Raw genomic sequence first — 21806 nt, 5'->3', positions numbered from 1 at the left:
TCTGGTCTTGATACCACAGCATCAACATCCATCATCAGGTGCAACTGCTGCATGCTGCTTCAGTCATTCTGTGGCTTTCTGTGGAAGTATGTGCAGATCTTCCTCATGGAAACTGAAGCGGTTGCAGCCTAGGAAGAAAAAAAATCCCAAATCAACGAGAAACGTTTCTAGGTTAACAGTTCATATGCTCCAGGAGTCTTAAAGTCTCCCCTCCATCATTGCTCCAATTTGTTTAGCTTCCCAACTAAGACAGTAAATGAAAGGTTCTTTACTATAATCTGTTTGTCTCACAGATAAGAGGCTTACTACCTAGAGGAAGCACTGGCTAAAAGCTAGAGTTGTCTTGCTGCCATAAGAAAAGCACTACGGCTGCAGTTTCAGCTTCCCTACAGCAGATGAGAGAGCTGCAGATTTCCAAGATGCAGCAGATCAGTGAGTACTGCTGGTATTCCAAGCTCCTCCTCAGGCTTTAGGTACAACACAGGAGAATCCTGAAATCTGAACTAGAGCATACTGGGCAGGACATTTAATTGTTCTATAGTAATCTCCCTCTAGGGCAAATCTTTCTGTGTTGCGTTTAAACATGTACAGCGTAAAGCACAAGTTTTATAACCAAGATTTCTTGGTACAACCACAATACAAAAAGTTCAGCTGCTATGCATAACTAAAGGAGTAGTGGCTTGCCTACTTCATATCCGATAGAAGTGCTGGAAGAGGTGAAATTGGGTAAGAAATGAGATACCAGAATAAGACTTAATGATGGCAACAACTTCTAGCATCAAGTATCCAATTGAGAGTACAACTAAAATTTGGTGATTGAAAATTTACCTAACATTTACCAAAATAAGACTTAGTCAAAGACACTGTAGGACTTGGAGTCCAGTTTCTGATTTAAGTCAAATTTCGTTCGTTTCAAAAAAAGTATTTGTCATTTTTCAGTTTGCATGTTAAATCCTCATGCCCTCATGCCAACTTCTTTAGCTGCTTTATAAGCTTAACTTTCAGATCCCAGGATGAGCTCTGTGCCAGGCTCCTTGTACATCAAAAGTAGGATTATGTAGGTCAAATCCTGCCCTCTGACTCTTTCACAATTCCTTTGTTTTCTGCTAGTTTTCAGCTGAAGAAACTGAAGGCATTACTTAGCCCCACTATTCTAACATAGGTAACAAATTCTTTTGCTGCCTGGGCTAGAATAGAATTTAGCTCTTTCTTCCAATGCTCGAGTGGCTTTCCAGTAACATAAACAGGCAGATGTGACGGTGAACACATAAACAGTAGATCTGCCAGGAAAGGTGCTGTCATTATGGTGCTTCTCAGAGCAGAGCTGTATTTCAGATGACAGCTACATCCTTTGAACATCCAGCTGCAGACTGCGAGGATCTCTGAGTTCCTATGTGCCCTAAGTCCCTTTAAAATGAGGTATTCCACCATCATAAATATTCTTGAACTGAGGGGATTAGTAGATAACATCATTGATGTATCTGGCTTATTAGGACAGAAATCATCCCTTTTGTCCATAATCAAAGGGATCAGATAATTCTTTGAATGCCTGAGCAGGAGAGAACAAACAATGGGAGAGTGGCAGCTAGGGATAACTTCTTTCATGATCACTGTCACTGATCGTCCTACTTACTGTTTTCGGTGAAGTGGCCACTGCCACAGCCTCTTGTCGTTTGGCACCAGGACTGCAAGATGATGGGGGGCTGTTCAACATGCTCTGGCTGCCAGCTCTGCCAGTCCGTAGCTTCTCTCCCAGAGCAGACAACCAATTTTTTCTTTCAGGTGAACTATTCTCTTTATCTACTACCTCAGCATCTTTCCCACATGGAGATCTGAAAAGATGAGGGGGAGTTTGAATGCCCGATGGATTAATACAGCTTCTAGGAAAGGAAGGCTCTTTTGGGCTGCAGCTGGAGGCTTCAGAATTGTTATCCAAGTCAACCAGGCTAGGAGAGCCTTCATCACAAGCTTTTTGGTCTGCAGCCAAGTGACATAAATTCAGCTTGGATTTCTTAGCCGCATGGTCCAGTTCAGTCACACAGCTACAGGCCTGCAGACACTTCTGCCCTGCATCATCCTCCTTGCTGCAATCAAGCCTTCTCTTGGCACGCTTTTCAAACTGCGAGTGTGGGGCTTTAGGAGGGCAAGCGGCTTCCAGGAGACCTTGGGTGACTTCTGCCAGGGCTTTTCTAGGAGAAGGAGCCTTTTTCCCCACTTCTGGAGGAGAAGAGCATGGAGTCCTTGTAACCCAATGTTTAATAGACATTTTGGAGGAAGGGATCAGTTTGGGAGAAGCGCATGGGCTGGCTTCGCTCCTCTTGGCTGGGGTGCAGGCTGTGGCTGTCTGGGTTTTGAGAGCACCCGTCGGAGTGTTTGTAGACAGGGGAAGGTCTCCAGAATAAATGGGAGCACAGGCAGCTGGCTGTGGTGAAGAAATGCACGGGCTGCCCACTGTGAAGGCCTTGGCAGGAGTAGTCTGTGGGCTGGCTGGCGGTCCTGATGGGGGAGAAATAAGTAGTCTGATGAGGAACACAGAACAGCAGATTAAAGACAGCCCTTTTATAAACACCCCTTCCAACTGGGAGATGAATTCAGTGCTGACCCTGCTTCTCAGACGTACACTTTTGCATTAAAGAGGTTGCATAAATCCTTCTAATTTCTGTTAAACTGTTACAAGTCCTGTGTAAAATCCTACATGGTATTGATGAGTGTAATACTGTGTGTTTGTGTAATGTCTGACATCTGTTACTTCTGTCATGAGCACTCTTAGGTGAGCTACAGCCAAGGGCCTGACGGACAGACATAGTAGATCTTCTCTCTTCCAAGTTTATCTAGCCTTGCTGGAAGCCTTGCAGTGGCTTGGTCCAGACAGCTCTGTACTGAGATGCTGCCTTAGAGCAAGGCTGGTCCCCACCTGCACCACCATCTTTAAAGGCTGCATAGCTGAGTTGAGGGACAAACATACTGTAAGCAGGTCCCACAGCTAATTACAATACCAAGGAAGCCTTACGCTATTATGAATAATGCCATATGAATAATGCTCCTACTCAGGTGTTAATAGCTGCATATTTTAAAGATGAAAAGGAAAAAAAAAAAAAAAAAAAAAAAAAAAGAGTGAGAACAGGAAAGGACATACTTTCATGCTCTTGTCTTTTTGCTGGAGGATTTTCTGCAATGCTATATTGGTGTGAAGATGGTAGTTATTTACCACACCCAGGGAAATGTAAGAAATTCTTCAACTCATAAACAAGGACTCCAAAGAAAATAAAATCTCTCACTGTAGTAAGTTATTTCCTTAGAGCAAATGATCCCCAAACAGGTATTTCACAGTGGCTTTTGAGCGCACTAGTCAAGATGTAAACCCCCATGCTTTTAAAAAAGTGGTTCTGAATACCCAGCTTCTTAAAACAGTAGGCATAGGTACGGGCATAAGGACCGCACTAGTAACAGTGGGAATCACATATAGCAAAGATCTTGGTCTGCAGCAATATTAGAGGGGTTTTTTAAATTATTTTAAATTTTTTTTTTTTTCTGGAAACAGAGAACATGTTAGCAGGTTTATTAGATGCCTGCTTTCTTATTTTAAATAGGATAGCACCTTAGTTACTCCATGCATTTCCACTGCTGAGCACAAGAGCTCCAAACATTTTCTGTATACCAGGAGTTTAAACTGCACTCCTAATTCTCAGCATTAGCACTGTATTATAAAGCACTTCATTAGAACAATGAGAAGTCTAGTGTGAATAACCTGCCATTTTCTTTAGGATGCTGGGCTGCCTCACAAATAACATGTCAAGTGAGCACCTACATGACTCTTTGATTATATACAATACCAAGCCTCTTTTGATCCTTCCTTTTACTGTATTATCTAGTATTCAAAATACAAGTACTGGTGCATTAGAGCAAAATTAAATAGGATCCCATATTAATAAATTCCACTACAAATCACTCTAATACACAAAATGGACTTAAAGGCTCCTTTCCTGATAAAATATGCTACTTCATAACAACTTTCTTCAAACTGGACTAAAAGAAACTAACTGCCAAGATTGGTTCTCCTAATCTTTCCCTTAATGAGCACTTAAAAGACAATATCTCAGCTGGGGAATTAGTTGCGCTTAAAAATCTAACCTCCTAGAGGCAGAAGAGAAGTAGCAAGCTCAGCAGCTCTTGACCCCTAATGACCATCTACAAATTCATACAGCAGAAATACTGCATGACTATGGGTATGAGCACTCTCAATCCCAAACCAGTCTGAAAGTTATACTGTGGAGACACTGGATAAGGGAAAAAAATGCTATCTGCTGAGTTGGATAGGTGTCACAGCAAGAAGCAAACCCAAACCTGAGAAACATCCTCAGACTTGAGATAAAGAATACAAAGAACAGGCTTAGTTGTAAGACTGCATGCATTATTAAGGCTTCTGCTAAGCCAGTTCCAAGCTGTTTGCATTTATGCTGCCATTGCATGTAGCACCAAACTGTAAATACCTGCAGTCAACCTGCATAACACCAAAGCAGGTTATTTCAGATGTTTCCTGCCTTCTCTGCTACAAGTCTTCTAGAGTGGTGTTAGCAGTTTCTAGAGTCACAAACTGTCCATGCACAGGCCTGCTCCAGAAATTTGGTTACACAAAAACATGAAGTAGTGCAACTTATGGAAACCACAAAAATAACTTCCAAAGAAAAGGAAAGTGTGCTTGCTACACTTGATGATATAGGTCAACAGTCAATACACAACCTCAGTCTCACAATTTGTTCCACATAAATGGGTGGGGAACAACCTACATCTCATCCCAGCAGGTCTGAAATAGTACTTAGCTTGCCAGCTCTGAATCAGTCTCTGCAGATAACTCCTATATTCTAACAGCACATGCTTTGTGTTCAAGAGCCAAGGTCAGCAGGAAGCCTGCTGTTGTGTTTGCAGTGTCTGTGTACTTCCTCTTCCCTCCTGTGTTACTTTAATGCAGCAAGAGCAAGGAGAAATAAGTTATTTTTCTAGTATAATTGCCAAAGCTGACTTGTAAATTTTAGTGTAAAGGGTAATTTAGGTTTCAGGCTTCTGGACTAGACCTATGCTTACTTCTCTTTTGATGAAACTAGTACACAATGTGATTTTTGAGCCCTCTCTGAAGCAGAGTATGTGCACACACAAACCATTTACCAGCTACAGAGCAGACCTGGCACTCTCTCTGCTATTGTCCTGCAGACTTCCTGCATGACTGTTACTTACTGGCAAAAGGTTAGAGGTAATGTTATCCCATTAGTGGGATTTGGAGACCTTCAGCCTTTATTTGTGTCAGCGAAGGTGAAATTCATTTGGAGGGTGACTAGAAAAGATACGTGGAACACAGGAAGTCACACTAGCAGCTGCTGGGAAGCCATTATATTCTTAGTTTCAGAGCTACTCTACAGAGACGCTCATCTTATACCACTTTTTGGGGGGGTTATTCTCCTTTCACCTACTCTACTGTAACAAAATGCAAGTTTCAGACAAGTCAGTCGTGCTATGATCCAGGGCTCCTTTCTTTTAATCTAGGGTACTGTCCAGTGAGCAGCTTCTCTATAGAGCCCAGATCTGCTTGCTAGCTGTGAGAGCATCCTGCACGGCTTTAGCAATAACATTTGTTAACTAGCCTTAATATGTGAGTAGAGGAACGCTACTGATTAATTCTAGAACATTATGATCACATCATGATTGTCTACATGCATTTTTTAAGTACTTTCACTACATGGCATTTGTCTGTATAGACGGACAGTATCACTGTATGAAGCTGAAGAAAGATGTAATATTGATAGCAGCAGCAAAGAAATCAGTGCAGAATTCAGCTGCTAGGCAGGAGGAAACAGTTCAGAGTTCCAAGGCTGTGTACGTGTCATCAGCCCATCACTGTGTAAACTAGCAAACTGGAAAAAGCATATAATCTTGCTGCTCTCAGTTATTATTTGATATTAAAAAAAAGGTGTGACTTGTTGCTACAGTGCATGCACACATGACATCTCCTTTGGCTGTTTGTTTATTGTACCCTGCTGATACCCACTAAAGATCTGTCTGCCCAACAGGCTGTATTAATGAATTGCTTTGTAGTCTGGTCATACCAACTTTGGCATACTTGTAAGCTATTTCCACCAGCTTGGCTGGTAGCAGAAGCATTTACAGGTAGAAGTGTTTGTCTGGCTATATGAATTGTTGCCTAATATGAAAAAAAACAGTAGACTATTAAGACAAGCCGAAGGCTTTTGTTGGTACAGTGATCAGCCAAATCAGACACCATGTTGCAGAGCAAGATACCTCAGCTCAGGGGCCTTACCTGCTCCACATTGTTCTGGTTTCTTCTGTGCGACCCAGCCCACCAAGTTGATTTTGCTGAATGCTGGTTTCTCCTCCTCAGGACGGCGTCGTAAGCGCCAAATCCTCACAGTGTTGTCATCAGAACACGTGGCAATCTACAGTATAAATTAGTTTGTTGGAGTAGCCAGGACACAGCCTATGGATCACTGGCCAAGTAAACTAGAGCAACTACACCTGACACACCATGACAATACAAATGAGAGTGAAGCCTGGTTGAGAGGATACAAGATTTGCCCATAAAACAAACAAAACAACCCAACTCTTTTTCATTACTGTACCAGACAGCAGTATTTGCCTTAAAGTGGGCAAGGCTGCCATCTTCAAGTCTTTCTGCTAGAGAAATCTCAGTCATCAGTAACCGCTTGCCTTGCGTAGCTCTGTAAGAGACAGCAGTCTGCTCAGGAAGGGCCAGGGCATATTTTGAGTTTTCACTCACTTGGTAGACAAAAGCAGCCATACTGCTTTTTTGCACCTGCATCTAGGTCTGTCTCTGTTACTCAGGACCTTTTTTCTGCTTGAGACAAACAGTTGCAACACACTGAGAAGGTGATATTGGAAGGCTGTTGCACTAGCCTGAAGCACTATCTCTTCAGAGAGATGTCAGCAGCATCTGGTAGAGAAACCAACCCTGCTAGAAACTTCGGTCTAGAGTCCCGCTGCAGCACCATGCACTCCAAAAGGATCTGTGGAATCTCGCCCAGAGAAGCAGCAGAACCCACCTAGCCCACATTTTATTGCTCTCTTTGGACAGATAAGCTGGTGACTCACATGGGAATCAGCAGCAAGAAAAAGGAAACGCTGTGACCAAAGTTCATAGTAATCTGGATGGGAAAGTGCCTCTATTCTGACCCCTGTGACACCAATATTATCCCTACAGAAAGCAGCTTTGCCTCTCAAATCACTTCAAGCAGCTTCCTGACCTGTCTTACCATCACATTTTCCACTTTTCTTCAGGCTTCAGCATCTGTACAACAGCTGACTATTTCTTACCTGTGTCAGTACTGATTTTAAAGGCTGTGTTGGTCTGCATTTCCAACACATCGTGATCAGGATGCTGGGCTACCTCTAGATCACAGATTTCATCTAAAATGCTAATTCTTATATTTTTGTCCATCTTACACAACTAGAACAATTCTTCCTGTTTTCCTGCAAGACTCCCACCCTCCTACGCTGCAATGCTTTTCTGAAGACCCGGTGCTATAGTGCAAGCTAGGGAAAGTGGCTGACTTGCTCAATGCTGTGGGGTGAAAGAAACTCTGACTATTATTAGGACACTGTCTAGCTTTTTTTCAGGGTTATTTCTCATTTTGAGCTAGGCCAATTATTTGAACCAACCTCCTACTGCGGTTCTCTTCCTTTTAGTGATACCTGGTGCATAATTACTGACCCAATTTCACTGTAGGTTTTCGGGTGTACAGACAAACATGTCATAAAAACAGTATGGATTTTTTAAAAAGGCCACAATGTTTTTTAAAGAGCATTCAAAACTTCTTGCTGCTTTGTGCAAGATTAGCAGGTGTATCAATGGTCAGAAAGGTAAGGAAGCTGTAGGTATGGAACCACAAAACAAGCCTTCGGCTTATGAAAGCCCTGATTAAATGGTTTCAGAGTTTTGTCTCTTACAGGTAGTGTCACAAGCTCTCATCAGGAGAGGTCTTTGTTAATTTGCGATTTCTTAGGTCTTATCAACTAGCCAAAATTATTTGAAAATAATGAAAAAGTTCTGATTCATTGTGCTCATGTGACAAGCTTGGTTTACTCCCCCCCCAATAAACTTTCTTAGAAGTTATTGACTAAAAATTTCTTCCCCAATAAGCAAATACTGCTGCAATTTTGAAAAGCAGATGTTGCCACATCAAATCTATTGTTTCACAGGAAAGACAATTTTCCAGAAGACAAACCTTAGTGAAATCTGAAGGACACCAAGCAATGGAGGTAACTTCTTGAGAGTGACCAAGGAGTATCCATGGAGGAAGGCTGGGCTCAGAAACCTGGAAAATTCCACAGAAAAACAAGTGTATAATCAGAAGCCCTGCAGCCTAATATGCATCACTAAGAAAAGACCTCACAGCCCACCTGTGAGGGATGTGAATACTTTCCATCTTTCCTATATGAGACAGATAAATCAAATGCTCTCAGCCTGTCATCATGAGGCAACAACTGATGGAGCCCTAAGAATCAGTTCATGTTTCAATTTTAGAGGTGAAGCAGCTGGCCAACACTGAGATGTACTGACTTGCCTGGAAACACTTGTTCAATTCCTGCTACACACAGGATTTCTGCCTCCAGACTTGTCAGCCCAAAACACAACACAAGCATTTTACAATATTAAGTACCTCTACCTCTTCTAGGTAAGATGCTTAAAAGTTTGGGAAGCTCATACTTTGAATCAGGATAGGCAAACATATTCCGCTACCATTTTATAAATGTCCGAATCACAGGTCGATGGTTTATTAAAAAACTAAAACCACCGCCAACAAAGTCCTATCGATGAACCTTCACCGGCTTCAGAACTGGCATTTGTGTGACTGCCAAGTGCCTACACTTCCTCCAACCAACCAGCTGGACCAGAGACCCTCTTAAGAGTTCATAAAAAAGCTCCCCAAATCACTCATGCTCATTAAACTGATCTCCATTTCTCTTACAGATACAGCTGAAGCTAACATTAAGTGGCCCAAGGAAGAAAACACACACACATACCACACGCACAGATTATATCCAAGTTTTGCATGCTTTCAGCAGGCAACCCTTTCTGGAGCTATGAGTCACCATTATTGATGTGACATTATAAGGGGGATTTATCAAGGGAATTTGCATAAATGACTAAGTAAATGAACAGATCCTTTACTGTGTGGGAAAAGGAGTAGACATTACATATAGATTTCAAAGGAAGATGCAAGACATCGAGGAAGGCTTCTGATTTACACACAAGTTTTTTCTCTTGCAGATCGCCTCCTACAACAGCCTGCAAAACCGCAATTGAAAATCCAGCTTCAGATCTTAAAGTTGTTCTGATACAAACAGATTCATCTTAGCAGCCACATTTTTTTTCCTGGCATAGCAGAGGCAATCACTTGACTAAATATCCACTAAATGCCTTGGTGAGTATTCTCTTCTCTGCCAAAACACACAATACCATGGAAACTTAAACCCTATTTAGGGAATAAACAATAGGAGATCCTGGTGCAGAGAACACCTCCTTTTACATTTAATAGCAGTTTTGCTATACACACATAGCAGACACAGTAGCAGTCCAGTAGCCACTGACTGCTGAAAGGAAAGCAGAGGAAGAGAATTACTTTTGCTGGGACACGCTGGTTTTACACTACACTAGTGTAAATTAAACCAACCGCACCCAATTTATGTTACTGTGAACTAAAGGAGCATGCATAATAATAGCTGTGTCCACTGTGTTTGGCGGAAGACAGCCAGCCAGCCTGTGCGTGTTAAGTCAGGATTAGCCACAGCACATGCTGCTTTTTGCCTGATTTGACAGGATATCAGTGGGAAGTTCGAACTATTGTGGAAAGGTTAAGAAGAGAAACCTAGGAAATGAGACTTTATTAGTATCTCTACTCACTGAAACAGCTGTTGTACCCATCTTCAAGATTCAGATTAAATGATGTATATAGTTTTATGCACCATATGATACAGAAGCACTTAAATTCTAATGCTGGGACAGACCAAAGGGTAACTGTCCTAGGTTACAGTGTAAAACGTGCCAAAAGAAAAAAAAAGTATTCTATTACCATCTTCAGGAGTTGTTGAGACCAGGTGGGGCGGTGCTCCCTGCCTCCCTGCTCTGGACTATCTCCTGTTAATGGGCACAACAATGCCTTATTGCCTGACCCATCAATAACTCGCTCCTGGACTGTCTCCTGTTAATGGCCCATCAAGGAACTGCCTCACGACTCCCCATCCCACTGTGAGATGCTCCACCCGGGGGGAAGGAGCCAAGCAGTCCATGCCAAATAAAACCTGAGATCTCGAACACCCTAGCAGCCTTCTTCCACTGGATTCCCAGAGGAGTTCCCCCCCCCCACTGGAGTTCCAGAGGACAAGAGCTACCTACCTACCACTGGACCTTCGGAGGAAGACCAGACCCTTTTACAAGATCGCTGCTTCCACAGAACTACATCCATCGCTTCAGGAGGACTGCAGCCAGCATCTTATCGGACTGCTAATGCCACCCTAACAGGGTGTCAGGTTGTATTTCTGACTCTGTCAGTGTAAACCAGTGGGTTGTTTGGTTTTTCCCTGCCTTGTGTTATATATATATATATATATTAGTAAAGACCTGTTATTCCTATTCCCCATATCTTTGCCTGAAGGCCCGTTAATTTCAAAATTATAATAATTTGGAGGGAAGGGGGTTGCATTTTCCATTTCAAGGGAGGCTTCTGCCTTCCTTAGCAGACATCTGTCTTTCAAACCAAGACAGTAACTTAATATGGTCACCTTGGAGTGGTCTGTACAAAAGGATTCAAAGGACAATGGACATATATGTCTACAAAGGGTATTTTTTTATTACCAGGAAGGTACCTCAGCTAGGTACCATCTTTGTTGAGAGAAACATCTCTGCTCTCTGGCTTTTATAATCTTAGGGTTGTTCAAGAGTCAGGTCATTAATCAAGGGACTAGTAATTAAAAAAAACCCGAAACCCAACACAATAAAGCAAGTGTTCATTGCCTGGAAGTGATTTATATATGGCAACAGACTGAAACAGAGTCCTCGTCAGCAATAACTTCTAGCCACAGTATTTCTTGGGAATTGCTGACCCAAACACAACTGAGCACTGCTGCAAAAGTTTCTCAAAGAAATAATCTGGGTGGACAAGGTCTGGCTCTGCCTTTCATTCCTCTCTAGATACGGAAAGCTAGTGCTCTTCATTAAGTTCTTTTCAACATTACCTGTTAATTGGTCATGCAATATCTAACCATGTTTTTTTCACAGCGTAGTAAATCCTCATGCCAGGAAAGGATATATATGTTTCAGAGTCAGTAAAATCTGCCAACATTTAAAATAAATTAAGAAGTCTCTGGATGTGACAGTTTCACTGGAAGTCCCACTTTCTAACATGACTATGGGATTAAAATAAAATAATCTGATGATCTATTTAATAAATATGCAATATGATCTGTCACTCACACGTGATAGCAACAGAAGCCTTCTATCCACAAATGCATTTTAAATGTGTTTAAATGCTTAAACTTTGAGATGTCATGACATCCTTGAATGCTCTCAACCCAGTACCAGCCTGTGTTCCAGGAAAGTATCAAAACACATGAATGCAGGATGTGCAACTCAAGTTCGCACACGTATTTTTGCTGAACTGACACAAAACGTGAAGTGGGTTAAAATTACACCACTTGGCATGGCAGCAGCCATGCTACCGCACTCCTGCTACTACTGAGTAAGCAACCTAGCTGCTTCCAAGGGTTCTCCAAATCAAAGAGACTACATGCTCAAACCACAACCTCAGCAGGCTGACCCTCTGCTCTGAAAGGTTTGTATTTCACTTTCAAACTCATCATGAAAGGGGTAAACAAGTCAGCATTCCCTAAGAATTACCCCAAACCTGACACAGGCAGTCACCTGTGGTTTCTGTCTATTCTGCTTCAATAAGAAGTCTACTCTGTTCCCATATGGCTGTCAAGTATGGAGAACAAAACTTGAAGCACGCCTTATTCTGAGGTCCCTGCTATTAACTCAGTGACATTTGTATTTTGTACACATCACTGCAAGATGCCAAGTGAAGAAGCCTCTCAGCTATCAGATAGTTCTTTGGAATTTTGCTGAAGGTTCTGGCTGAGCCGTTGCTGTAATACAAAGGTTTTAACTACTGTAAATTAGGCATGCGAAAAAGCTATGTCTGAAGCAAGAGATAGAAAAAAGGGGACATAGGGGGAAAGAGTGCCCTTTAAAACAATTAAATTGCTAGGTTTCTGCTAATGTGCTCCATTGCTAAATATGAACAGAGAACTGTCAGTCTACTTGTCATAGCTGGCTGAATCAACAGGATTGAAAGAGGATTTTCATGCCCGTCAAAACCAGATTAAGATCGGCAACTTGCAATAAGCAGCAGTGATGAGAGATGTATTGATGGCAGGAGGTTAGCTCTGGTTTACATTAAACTGTCACATCTAGCCTTGGCAGCAAAAGACGCACTCTGGGCACAACATGCCAGGAGCTAACCCCACGCTGCTTTAAGTAGGAGTGGGAGGCAGGGAGTGTCATACGTGAACATGAAAAGTAAGTGAAAGGAAAGAGCGGAGCAGCTCCAGGCTGCGTGCTTTGGGCTCTCCCAACTGCCTCACCTTCCAGATGTATGCGTTGCAGTCACTCGAGCCACTGACCAGGAACTGGTCATCTGGGCTGGTGCTGGATTTGATGTAAAAGGTTGAATTCTGGTGCCCACTGAAAACAGCCACTGTGAAGAGAAAAGGAAAAAAAAAAAAGATAAAAGCCCCACTCAATGCATGGCAGCGGAGTCAGTTGCACAAGGATGGCTGATCTTACAGGCTTTTCCTGCCCAGCCACAAATCCTCTGGAGAAAGTGGTTGCACTGCTCCCTCGCTCTGGGGCTCTGGCTCCAGCTGCAGGAAGTTTTTATATTCAACTGGAGCCCTTCAGGATTCCCAAATGAAGCAACAGCTCTCTCCACAGCATTAGGAAACAGTGGCAGTTTCATTAAAGCTTTAGCTTGACCCATATCATAAGCATGCCGAGACATCACCTGGGCTGCCCCACTCCTCTGGTTATGATTTCTGGTCTCTTCGTCCCTCAGCTGGCATCATCAGTCCCGCTACATTAAGGGCAGTCATGCAGAAAACATAGCAAGGGCCTTACTCCACCCAGGTGACCACAAAGGCGCTTGCTGCTCTTTCCTCCTGCTGCTAGCATCTTTATTTCATCAACAAAAACGCATCAGTCACACTCACCGGCTGCCTGTATTCAAAGCCTTGGTAGTGTTTGCTAAAGCCTTGAAACCACCACCCCAAATGGCTGCCATTCCCCTATCATGAGGTTGTGAAGAGCTGGCAGCCGGCACAAGAGCCAAGTGTGAATCTAGAGCACTCGGCCGCACCGCATCCCGTCCTCTCATCAGGGCAGAAAGGGCGAGTTTTCCAAAGTAGCACCAGGTGGGGCTGGCACCCCCTCTACCAGCCCTGTTTTAATAGTGGTTTTGGTAAAGCAAGCGGCTCACAGACCAGAGGACACATGGCTGTCTTTGGCAGTCTTTGAAAAGTTGCAAGACCCCAAAATATCCCTTAATTTTTACCCACAGCTCTCAGCACAGCTGTTACCAGACAGCAAGACCCTTCCTAAGCCAGACCTACCAGCAAGTCCTGTTACAGTGAAGATTTCCTCAAGCGCCCCTGCAAACTAAAGCTGCCTCGATACTAGATGAGAGCAGCCACGACTGGGATGAAAGCTGGTGAGTGAGGAGAGAGGCACTGAGCCGTGGGCAGGCGCTGCCCTCTGCGGGAACAGCAGCACACCAAGAAGCTGCACATGTTTCATCCGGCTGGACGAATGAAGATTACTCGCCAAGTTTTATCGGCTGCACGCAGAAGGCAAGAGCTCCATGAGGAGGCCGGGGGCGGGATGCCCTGTGCTTTGGCGAGAGCCCACTCCTGCCAGGGGACAGGCCAGTGAGCGTGTTTCCACAGTCAGTGGTAGCACCCGGGGTTAACCTCAACAACTGACCTATTAACATTTACTGCTTGCACCACTCCTCAACTTTGGAAGCGTTCCCACCCACCAGACTGCCTTCCTGAAGAGCAGACAGAAGGACACATTGTTCATTTAATTTCAATTAACTGAGAGACTGAGAAAAGGCAATGGAAACTAAATCATGTGTCTGGCTGGAATGCATCTAAAAAGTTCTGCTGCTCTCTGAGAAGCAGCCACTGGCCTATGACAAAGCAGCTTAGCACCAAAGGCCGTGGGCCATCTTGTCAACATAAAGGTCACAGATGCAGAGCTGAAGGAATCTAAAAATCTGAAGCAACTCCACAATATGCTGGGGATGCTTCCTCCCAGAAACTGCGGTAGAAGCTAAATTTAAAAGACACCTTAAAATATCTGAATACAACACATCAGGTGATCGCTTTACATAGATTCATATCTAAGAGTTTGAAAAATCGGTGACTGGCAGTAAGCAGAAGATTCAAACTTGCTTCAGGTGGGTAGCAGCTGGACACTAGCCATTCCTCACTAGGTAACTAGTCAACATGCAAGCTGCTGTTAGTCTCTATCTGGGTGAACCAGTATCTGCACTTCTGTAAGTTTTTATGCAATTAATTTTATGTGGATGGCTTAACACAAAATATGAACAGCCCTTCTAACAGGTGCCTTCTCTCCCAGGTAGCTTTAGTCATAAGAGCATGGAATAAGTTTCCTAAGCATTCAAGCTGGCCTCTGTCTCTCTAAGTCATAGGGAGAAACTCACCCTTCTATGCTCTGTAACATCTATTTTTTGCAGCTGTTTCCATAGATATCATGCTTACCTGGAGTGGTCCTTAAATTTGTCATATTGAACATGTAGATACTGTCATCAGTGCAGTTAGCAAACAGATTAGCACCGGTGGAATCCAAAACCAGGCTAGAATATCCTATAGACAAAGAGAGAAATTCTTCATAAGAAATAACTCCACAAAAGCATTTTAGAAAACAGGCTTTCTCAAATAAATGCCTAGAGAGGGAAATTTGGAAAGGATCTCTACCACGTACATTGGAAAATTTATTTGTTTGACAGAGCACTTGTTGGAGAAGCAAAGTATCTAGAAGAACATCTGCTTATGCATCTTCTCATGAGGATTCAGGGTGATATTTAGAGAAGAATCTCACCTTCAGGGCAGACAAGCAATGCGTTTGATAGTTTCAAATGGGTAACAGGAACAACCAATTGTAGAAGCAGAGATTAAAAATAAATAGAAACCCTCATGCTTTGCTAGAATAAGCCATGCTCTGATTTGCTAGTGATTGAGGTTCAAGAAAAATCTTTCCCTGCAAGGAAATTATTTCACAACCCACTCCTCAAGGATTTCCCTCCTGTTCTTTGGACTGACACTGACCATTACCACATCAAGACTGTTGATTAGACAAGTCACCAGGAATTACTGTGTTGCATCAGAGCATTGTAAGGCATTAAGATACAAAGAAGCACAGAGCAACACAAACAAGAGCGCTACTGTTTTTGATAACAAACAGCTTCAATTATTGCTCGACTCTGGAAAGTTATAATGTAAAAACTCAGTCTGGTCTGTTGTCTTTGCAAGATAAAATGCAAAGAAACAGTTAAATCTGATTTCTACTCATGCATCAAAACGAGTAGCTAAATTCTACCTCAAGAGCTCTACTGTCCCCTCATCTCCATTTCTGAAAATGCACTGCTGAAGCTTGTGCAAGTTTATATCATTGGTGTGATGATACAAAAGTGGGGCAGTTTCACTCTTCAGCTTGAAAATTTGGTGCTGGCAATCAAAATACCCTGCTGCGCTTGTCAGCCTGATCAATAATTGGCTAAAAAGATAAGAGATGGCACTGTCAGTACTTCTTGAAGTCACCTTGCACTTTAACAAATGCATCCTCCAATAACTTACCAAGTTTGCGGGTACTGGTCCCAGGGTAGCAAAAAGACTTGAAAGGCACTGGGTCCTGACGATAAGCAGCATAGTTCTTGCGCAAGTCCCATACTTTGATCACGCTGAAATAGAAAAACACAAGCGCCTTTTCAACTTCAAAATTTCTTTTGCAATGCTGACAGGGCCTTCTAAGAGCACAGGAAGACAGGTTGGTCACTACTGAGGAGTAGCCAATGTTAAGGAGCACAACTGAGCAGAAGTAGAGCAGAGCAAAGCAATTGCTCTGCTGGGTATGGATGAGGAAGCAGCACTGCTTTCTGTAACCAACACAAGATACAACAAGAGCCTGCAAGTCAACTTTCTTCAACTAGTAAAAGGAAATACAAGGATGCCTTCACACTCCTGACTTGTAGTTTTAAAAAATAAGTCCTTCAAGTTTTTTCTTGCTCTCCAGGAGCAAGCCTCTCTCACGAGCCATAGGCAGAGCCGTCAATCTTATCTGCCTCAGAAAGGCTCTGACCACATGGAGCCCGCTAAAGAATTGAGTCCCGAGAGGGTAATCTCCATTCTAATCAATGAGACAGTTTGCTTGAGCTCCAAGATGCTGCAATGGACCTGGCACCTAAAAGAATGCGTCTTTTGTAACTCAAGGCAACATTTTCTCAAGCACGCCTACACATATCCAGGCACCAACCACCCACTCGCATCCCTAAACAGCTCCCTGTCTAACAATAGTCTTTTTATGTATGGTCCCATAGGTCCACGAGAATAGAGATGGTAAGAACTGCTGTCGTTCTGCCCCATAGCTAAGACACTAAAATGAGCATTTATCACATATGAACAATTTGTCCCAGCGCTACAAACTCCAGTAAGGAAGAAAAGCGGCATTCATGTTTGCCAATGCAAACTGGCACCATAGCTCTGCTGATTCTACCTGACAGTAAGTCCAGCCTTGTGGGCCACCGAGTGATCTTAGAAAAGTAAATATCTCAATCTTTTTCTACCATTAAGAACACACAGAACAGACAGAAAGGCATCCTCCCTCCTTACCCATCAACAGCTCCTGCAGAGATAAGAGTATGCTCATCCTGAAGCAGCACCACAGTTACACTCTGCTGGAAATCCTTAAAAAGAAAAAAAAAAAAAAACAAAACAACAAACTTTATTTTCTTTCAAGGTCAGCAAGAACTTGCTGCTTAGTTCAAGGCCAAGTGAATACCAACAAAACCTCCTTCTAGCCAGGCAGGAGAACCTGGAAATACCAGATGCCATTTAGAATGCAACAATCCTTTGAACACTCCCACCAGTGAAATTGCCAATGAGCGGTAAGTGGGCAGCAGTTTGAGATTATACCTTTCAGGTCAGAGATAAGAGAGCTGCCTTCATCACGAGGTTTAATAGATTAAATAAGACTAGGTCTTACTCCAGTAAGGCAGTAATTTGCATGGTCAAATTAGGGGAAAAAAAAGAAAAAAGAGAAAGAAAATTGCAACCCTCCCTATCTCCCCACTCAAAAAGGGAATGCTGGCCACTCCTTTCCTCTCTGGAAAAAAAAAGATGTGTTTTCACATGGCATTTGCACAAAGATGGCTTTGATGGCAGGTGTGTTGTTAGACAATGTCTAAAATTAGCCATAGCAAGTGACCATGACACAAAAAACTACCTCTAGAAAGATAAATAGAAGCACTTACCGCATTCAAGCCAAATATTTCTCACAATAATTACTTAGGAAGATTTCTATGAATAACATTGTCCACAGAAGAGAGGCCTACACTTCATTTGTCCCCCAGATACCTACCACCAAGGGAGCAAGCCCTCTTAGGTTCTGCCTCTTCTTCTTCAGTTTGGAAGGAGTCTGCTTGTCAACCACATTGTGTGCTCCACTGATTTGATTCACCTGCCTATAAAATCCATCTGAAAGAAATCAAAGACATCTCAATTAATAGTTTCTATGCAATTTTGCTATCCCTTTAATAAAATAGGCATTATCTTCGAATAAGTCCTAAAAAGTGGCTGAGACTAACCTTTAAAATCATTAATGTGTTCTGAAAACAAAAATTGTTAGTTACATGTAAAACTGACGAGAAGAACACAGTAGAAAACAAGAGCATATATTCCAAAAAATGACAGAGGTCAATGCAGCATGGACATTGAAACTACAACTGGTCTAGGCAGACTGCCTTTGGAAATCATTTCTCCTTGGTTTGGTCTTCAGCATACATCCTGGTCTGGAGGATTCAACCCATCTCATCCTAAGCAGAACTGCACTCACAGAAAGGTTTCCAGTGCTTTTTCACTCTATTTTATAATTTTCTATTTAGCCTCTTGTCTGCTACTTCTCACTTGATGAAGCTCACTGCTTTACTAAAGTGACTTTTCTACTTTTTTCCCCTATACCTTCCACTTCAATCATGTGGAGCCTTCCTTTTCCCCCACTTGCCAGTTTGAAGGGCCACAGAACCTGGAACAGATGGAAGAGTGAGACATGTTCTGCCAGCACTGGCCAGGAAACTGCTGGGACAGAGCAGGGAGCTGAGAAGAGGTGTAAGGAATGACCTGACTGGGGAAGGAAAAGCTCCAGGAAACAGAAAGAGAGGAGCAGAATGAGCTCACCCTGCATTTAGTAGCTGTTCCCACAATGTGTTCGGTTGCTCCCAGCACTCAGAAGCTCCTTTGCTCCTGCAGTTTCTGCCTGCCTTCCTACTCTAGCAGGAGCCTTCCCAGCTTTGCTTCATCCCTCCAGATGGCTCTGACCTAAGCACTCTTGCCCAGCCCATCTATGTCTGTGCTGTCCCACATAGAGATGTATTCTGTACCCCCTCGTCTCCTTACCGATACATACGGTATTGTCAGGCCAGCACGTATATCATGCTGCAAATCTGAGACGGTTACAAAGTGGTAAAATATATTATACATAGAAGAAATACCTATTCCATCCTTTTACTGTACTAAAGCAGTACACTGTTACCTGACAATCTTCCTCTTCTTACTGAAGTGTTGCTTATATTGTAATCGAAAGCATTAGTCCAACAAGTACATCCGAACACTATTTTTACACGAGACACCGAGCTTTTTCAATACATATCTGAAAGTTCAATTACCTTTCTTGTTGCATCTGGTATCCCAAACCATGATGTTTCCATCTCTGCCTCCAGTACAGAAGACAGCTGAGAGAGAAAAAGAGTGCTATTAGCTTCCAAAAGTGTTAATTTAATTAATTGGCTGCAGTACAATGCGATCTATGTGCCCCTGGCTCTTCTGCCCCAACACTTGGGATGCCAGTCCTAGAAATACAAAAATCAGGCCATTGTTCTGCCATGCTTTTTGACTGGTTCCCTTACTCTTCCTATTCTTTTTTTACTACTACTCTAGAGAAACCTGCTTATGAAAAGAGTATTTACACATTTAAGTATGGGAGTAGTTATCATATCTTAAACTTGCCCAAGATCAGATACATTCAGATGTTAGCATCAGGTCACCATGAAGTTCCAAGTTAGTTTTGCTTCACTGGCTGGGTCACTGCTCAGTCAGCCTGTGCTGTTTGTAACTGACAGTTTCCAAAGCCTTTTTTCAGCCCCCAAAGTACCGATGTGCCGGGGGGAAGAAGAAGGAAAAAACAGACAACAGGGAATATCAACATTTACCTTTCTCAAATCTAGAAAAAGCAACTGACTTGAGGCTACACTGGTGACCTTTGCATATGCCAAGAAGCTCGCCGGCTCTCACGTCCCACACCTTGGCTGTCTGATCTCCTGAAGCAGTGACCTTCAGAGGAAAAAATAAAAAGCTTTAGTCATTTTCTGCACACAGTTGACAAAGTATTAAAAATAAAGTTAGATGGCAAAAGACTGCTTACAATCCTGTGTTCCCCTGGTACCCAGGCAAGGTCAAATACAGCGTTTGAGTGAGCCTGCCATTCTGACAAGAAAACAAAAGCCAAGATTAGTTCAGTGCATTGCAGCACGGTATTTTGCAGAAGACTTACAGAACGTCAGACACTGAAATCAGAAAACGTGTCAACAGCTTGCCTTAGGCATGAAAAACAACACGGAACAATTCACCTACTACTGCTGTTTTAAGAGCACACTCATGCTGCTGCTTTGTAAAGAAGACTCAGCAAAGTACATGAAAGGATTCAAGTACTGCCCACATTTATGTTTAAACGACTTGCAAAAAGGTTTCTTTGATTCCAGTAAATCACGTACTTGTCACATCAAATGAAGATCACATTCTCTATAACATTTACCCTTAAAGATGAGTTTGCTGGTAGTTTGAGCTTCAGTATCATACAGTCTAACAAATCCCTCTTCATTTGCAACTGCCAGTACATGCTCCAAATTCGGGGCTGAAAAGAAATTGAAACGTATTTGTCTATTGTGCAGCTGATTCATAATCATGCCCCTGCTCTTTGTGAAGGGCCACAGACACTCTAAGCAAATAGATAGCTGTGAAATAAACAGTATTTACATTGCAATTTAAATGTTCAGAATGCAGAAATACTGGCAAGCATTTTTTTCTAGATGTTCCATTCAGGAAATACTAATGGCAATGAAATGGCTCCAGGAGCAAGTTTTGAGATAAAGGCCTCTTTCACCAGCTCCAATAGTTCGCTAGTTATAGTTTTCTGTATCTGTACTACCCATCATCTACAACCTCCAGTACTTTCTATGGATCTCAGCTGGAAAAGGAGGAAGCTGCCTTGGACAAATGTAGAAGCTCACATCAAAATTAGAGTACTACAAACGAAAGAGTTTTGCCCTAAAGATCCAGGAACTTACTTCACTCATCATGTATCTCTCACGGGGAAACGCTACCTGTAACAGCCCAGTTACATCCATCCACCTCTTTGATTTCTCTGTCCTGTTATATTTTTTATATATTTTGAACAAAGACAAATTTTTCAACCACGTAGCCTAGCACTGTCACCAAAAGGACATACTTGAAACAGACAAAGCTGAAACAAAGAGACATTAAAATAAATGCTTTGTAGTTGCTTCTTTGAGGGAATACTTTGTACCAGCATACCTAGGAGCACCATGGTCCAATTTGTATCACCTCTAGGTGCAAGTACACTGTTACCAGCTCACTTTAGAACAAGAAACTCTGAAATCAAATGGTAGAAGCACAGAATGGTTTGGGTTGGAACGGGCCTTAAAGATCATCTGGTTCCAGCCCCCCTGCCATGGGCAGGGACACCTTCCACCAGACCAGGCTGCTCAAAGCCCCATCCAACCTGGCCTTGAACACTGCCAGGGAGGGGGCAGCCACAGCTTCTGTGGGCAACCTGTGCCAGTGCCTCACCACAGACACCCGAAACATATTTTAACGAACAAACAAAAGCTGACAGCGGTACCCACACCCTGGCCCCTAAAAAGGGTCTTTTGGAAGGTGACTTTACCTCCAGAAAAGGTGCAGCCGAAAGGAGGGACCGGCATTCCCGTTTCCCCGTAAGAGAGGTGGTCATCTTCTCGGCCGCACTGGAAGCTGTCCAGGAGATGCTGCAGGGGAAGCGGCGGGGACCGACCTACGATGAAACAGACAGACCGTAACCGCACCAGACCCCACCGAGCCAGAAGCGAGGAGCCCCGTGACCCCCACAGCGGCTGTGGAGAGGCCCGAGCCGCCGACTCCGCCGACGAAGGCGTCTAACCCGGGGGCTCCGACACCACTGCTACGGCAGCGGGCGGCCCGGGCCCACGCCGCCGCGGTCCCGCCGCCCGGGGAAGCGGCAGCGGCGGTGCGGGGCGGTGCGGGGAGCGGCGAGGCCGCGGTACTCACGGGGCGGCGCGGCCGAGGCGCGGTGGAGCAGCGCGCGGCACAGCATAGCCAAGAGCCACCGGCGCGCGCGGACCCGTCTCGTGGCG

At 43.4% G+C, this 21806-nt stretch overlaps 1 protein-coding gene across 1 annotated transcript; it reads right to left on the bottom strand.

The window, feature by feature from the left end:
• Positions 1–59: 59 nt before the first annotated feature.
• DTL (denticleless E3 ubiquitin protein ligase adapter) lies at positions 60–21766 on the bottom strand. The gene is made up of 15 exons (XM_086460614.1): positions 21721–21766; positions 21341–21466; positions 20189–20287; positions 19799–19860; positions 19587–19707; positions 19044–19109; positions 17741–17856; positions 16993–17066; positions 15961–16064; positions 14866–14970; positions 12670–12782; positions 8253–8342; positions 6311–6446; positions 1634–2496; positions 60–128 (listed from the first exon to the last, which is right to left on the bottom strand). The coding sequence occupies exons 1-15, from the start codon at positions 21764–21766 to the stop codon at positions 60–62; spliced, it is 2190 nt and encodes a 729-aa protein (XP_086316740.1).
• Positions 21767–21806: the final 40 nt, after the last annotated feature.

The sequence above is a fragment of the Leptosomus discolor genome, chromosome 2 (genome assembly GCF_034619465.1).
Source record: "Leptosomus discolor isolate bLepDis1 chromosome 2, bLepDis1.hap2, whole genome shotgun sequence".
Classification (NCBI taxonomy): Eukaryota; Metazoa; Chordata; class Aves; order Leptosomiformes; family Leptosomidae; genus Leptosomus; species Leptosomus discolor.
This window is presented reverse-complemented; position numbering and strand designations above follow the sequence as displayed.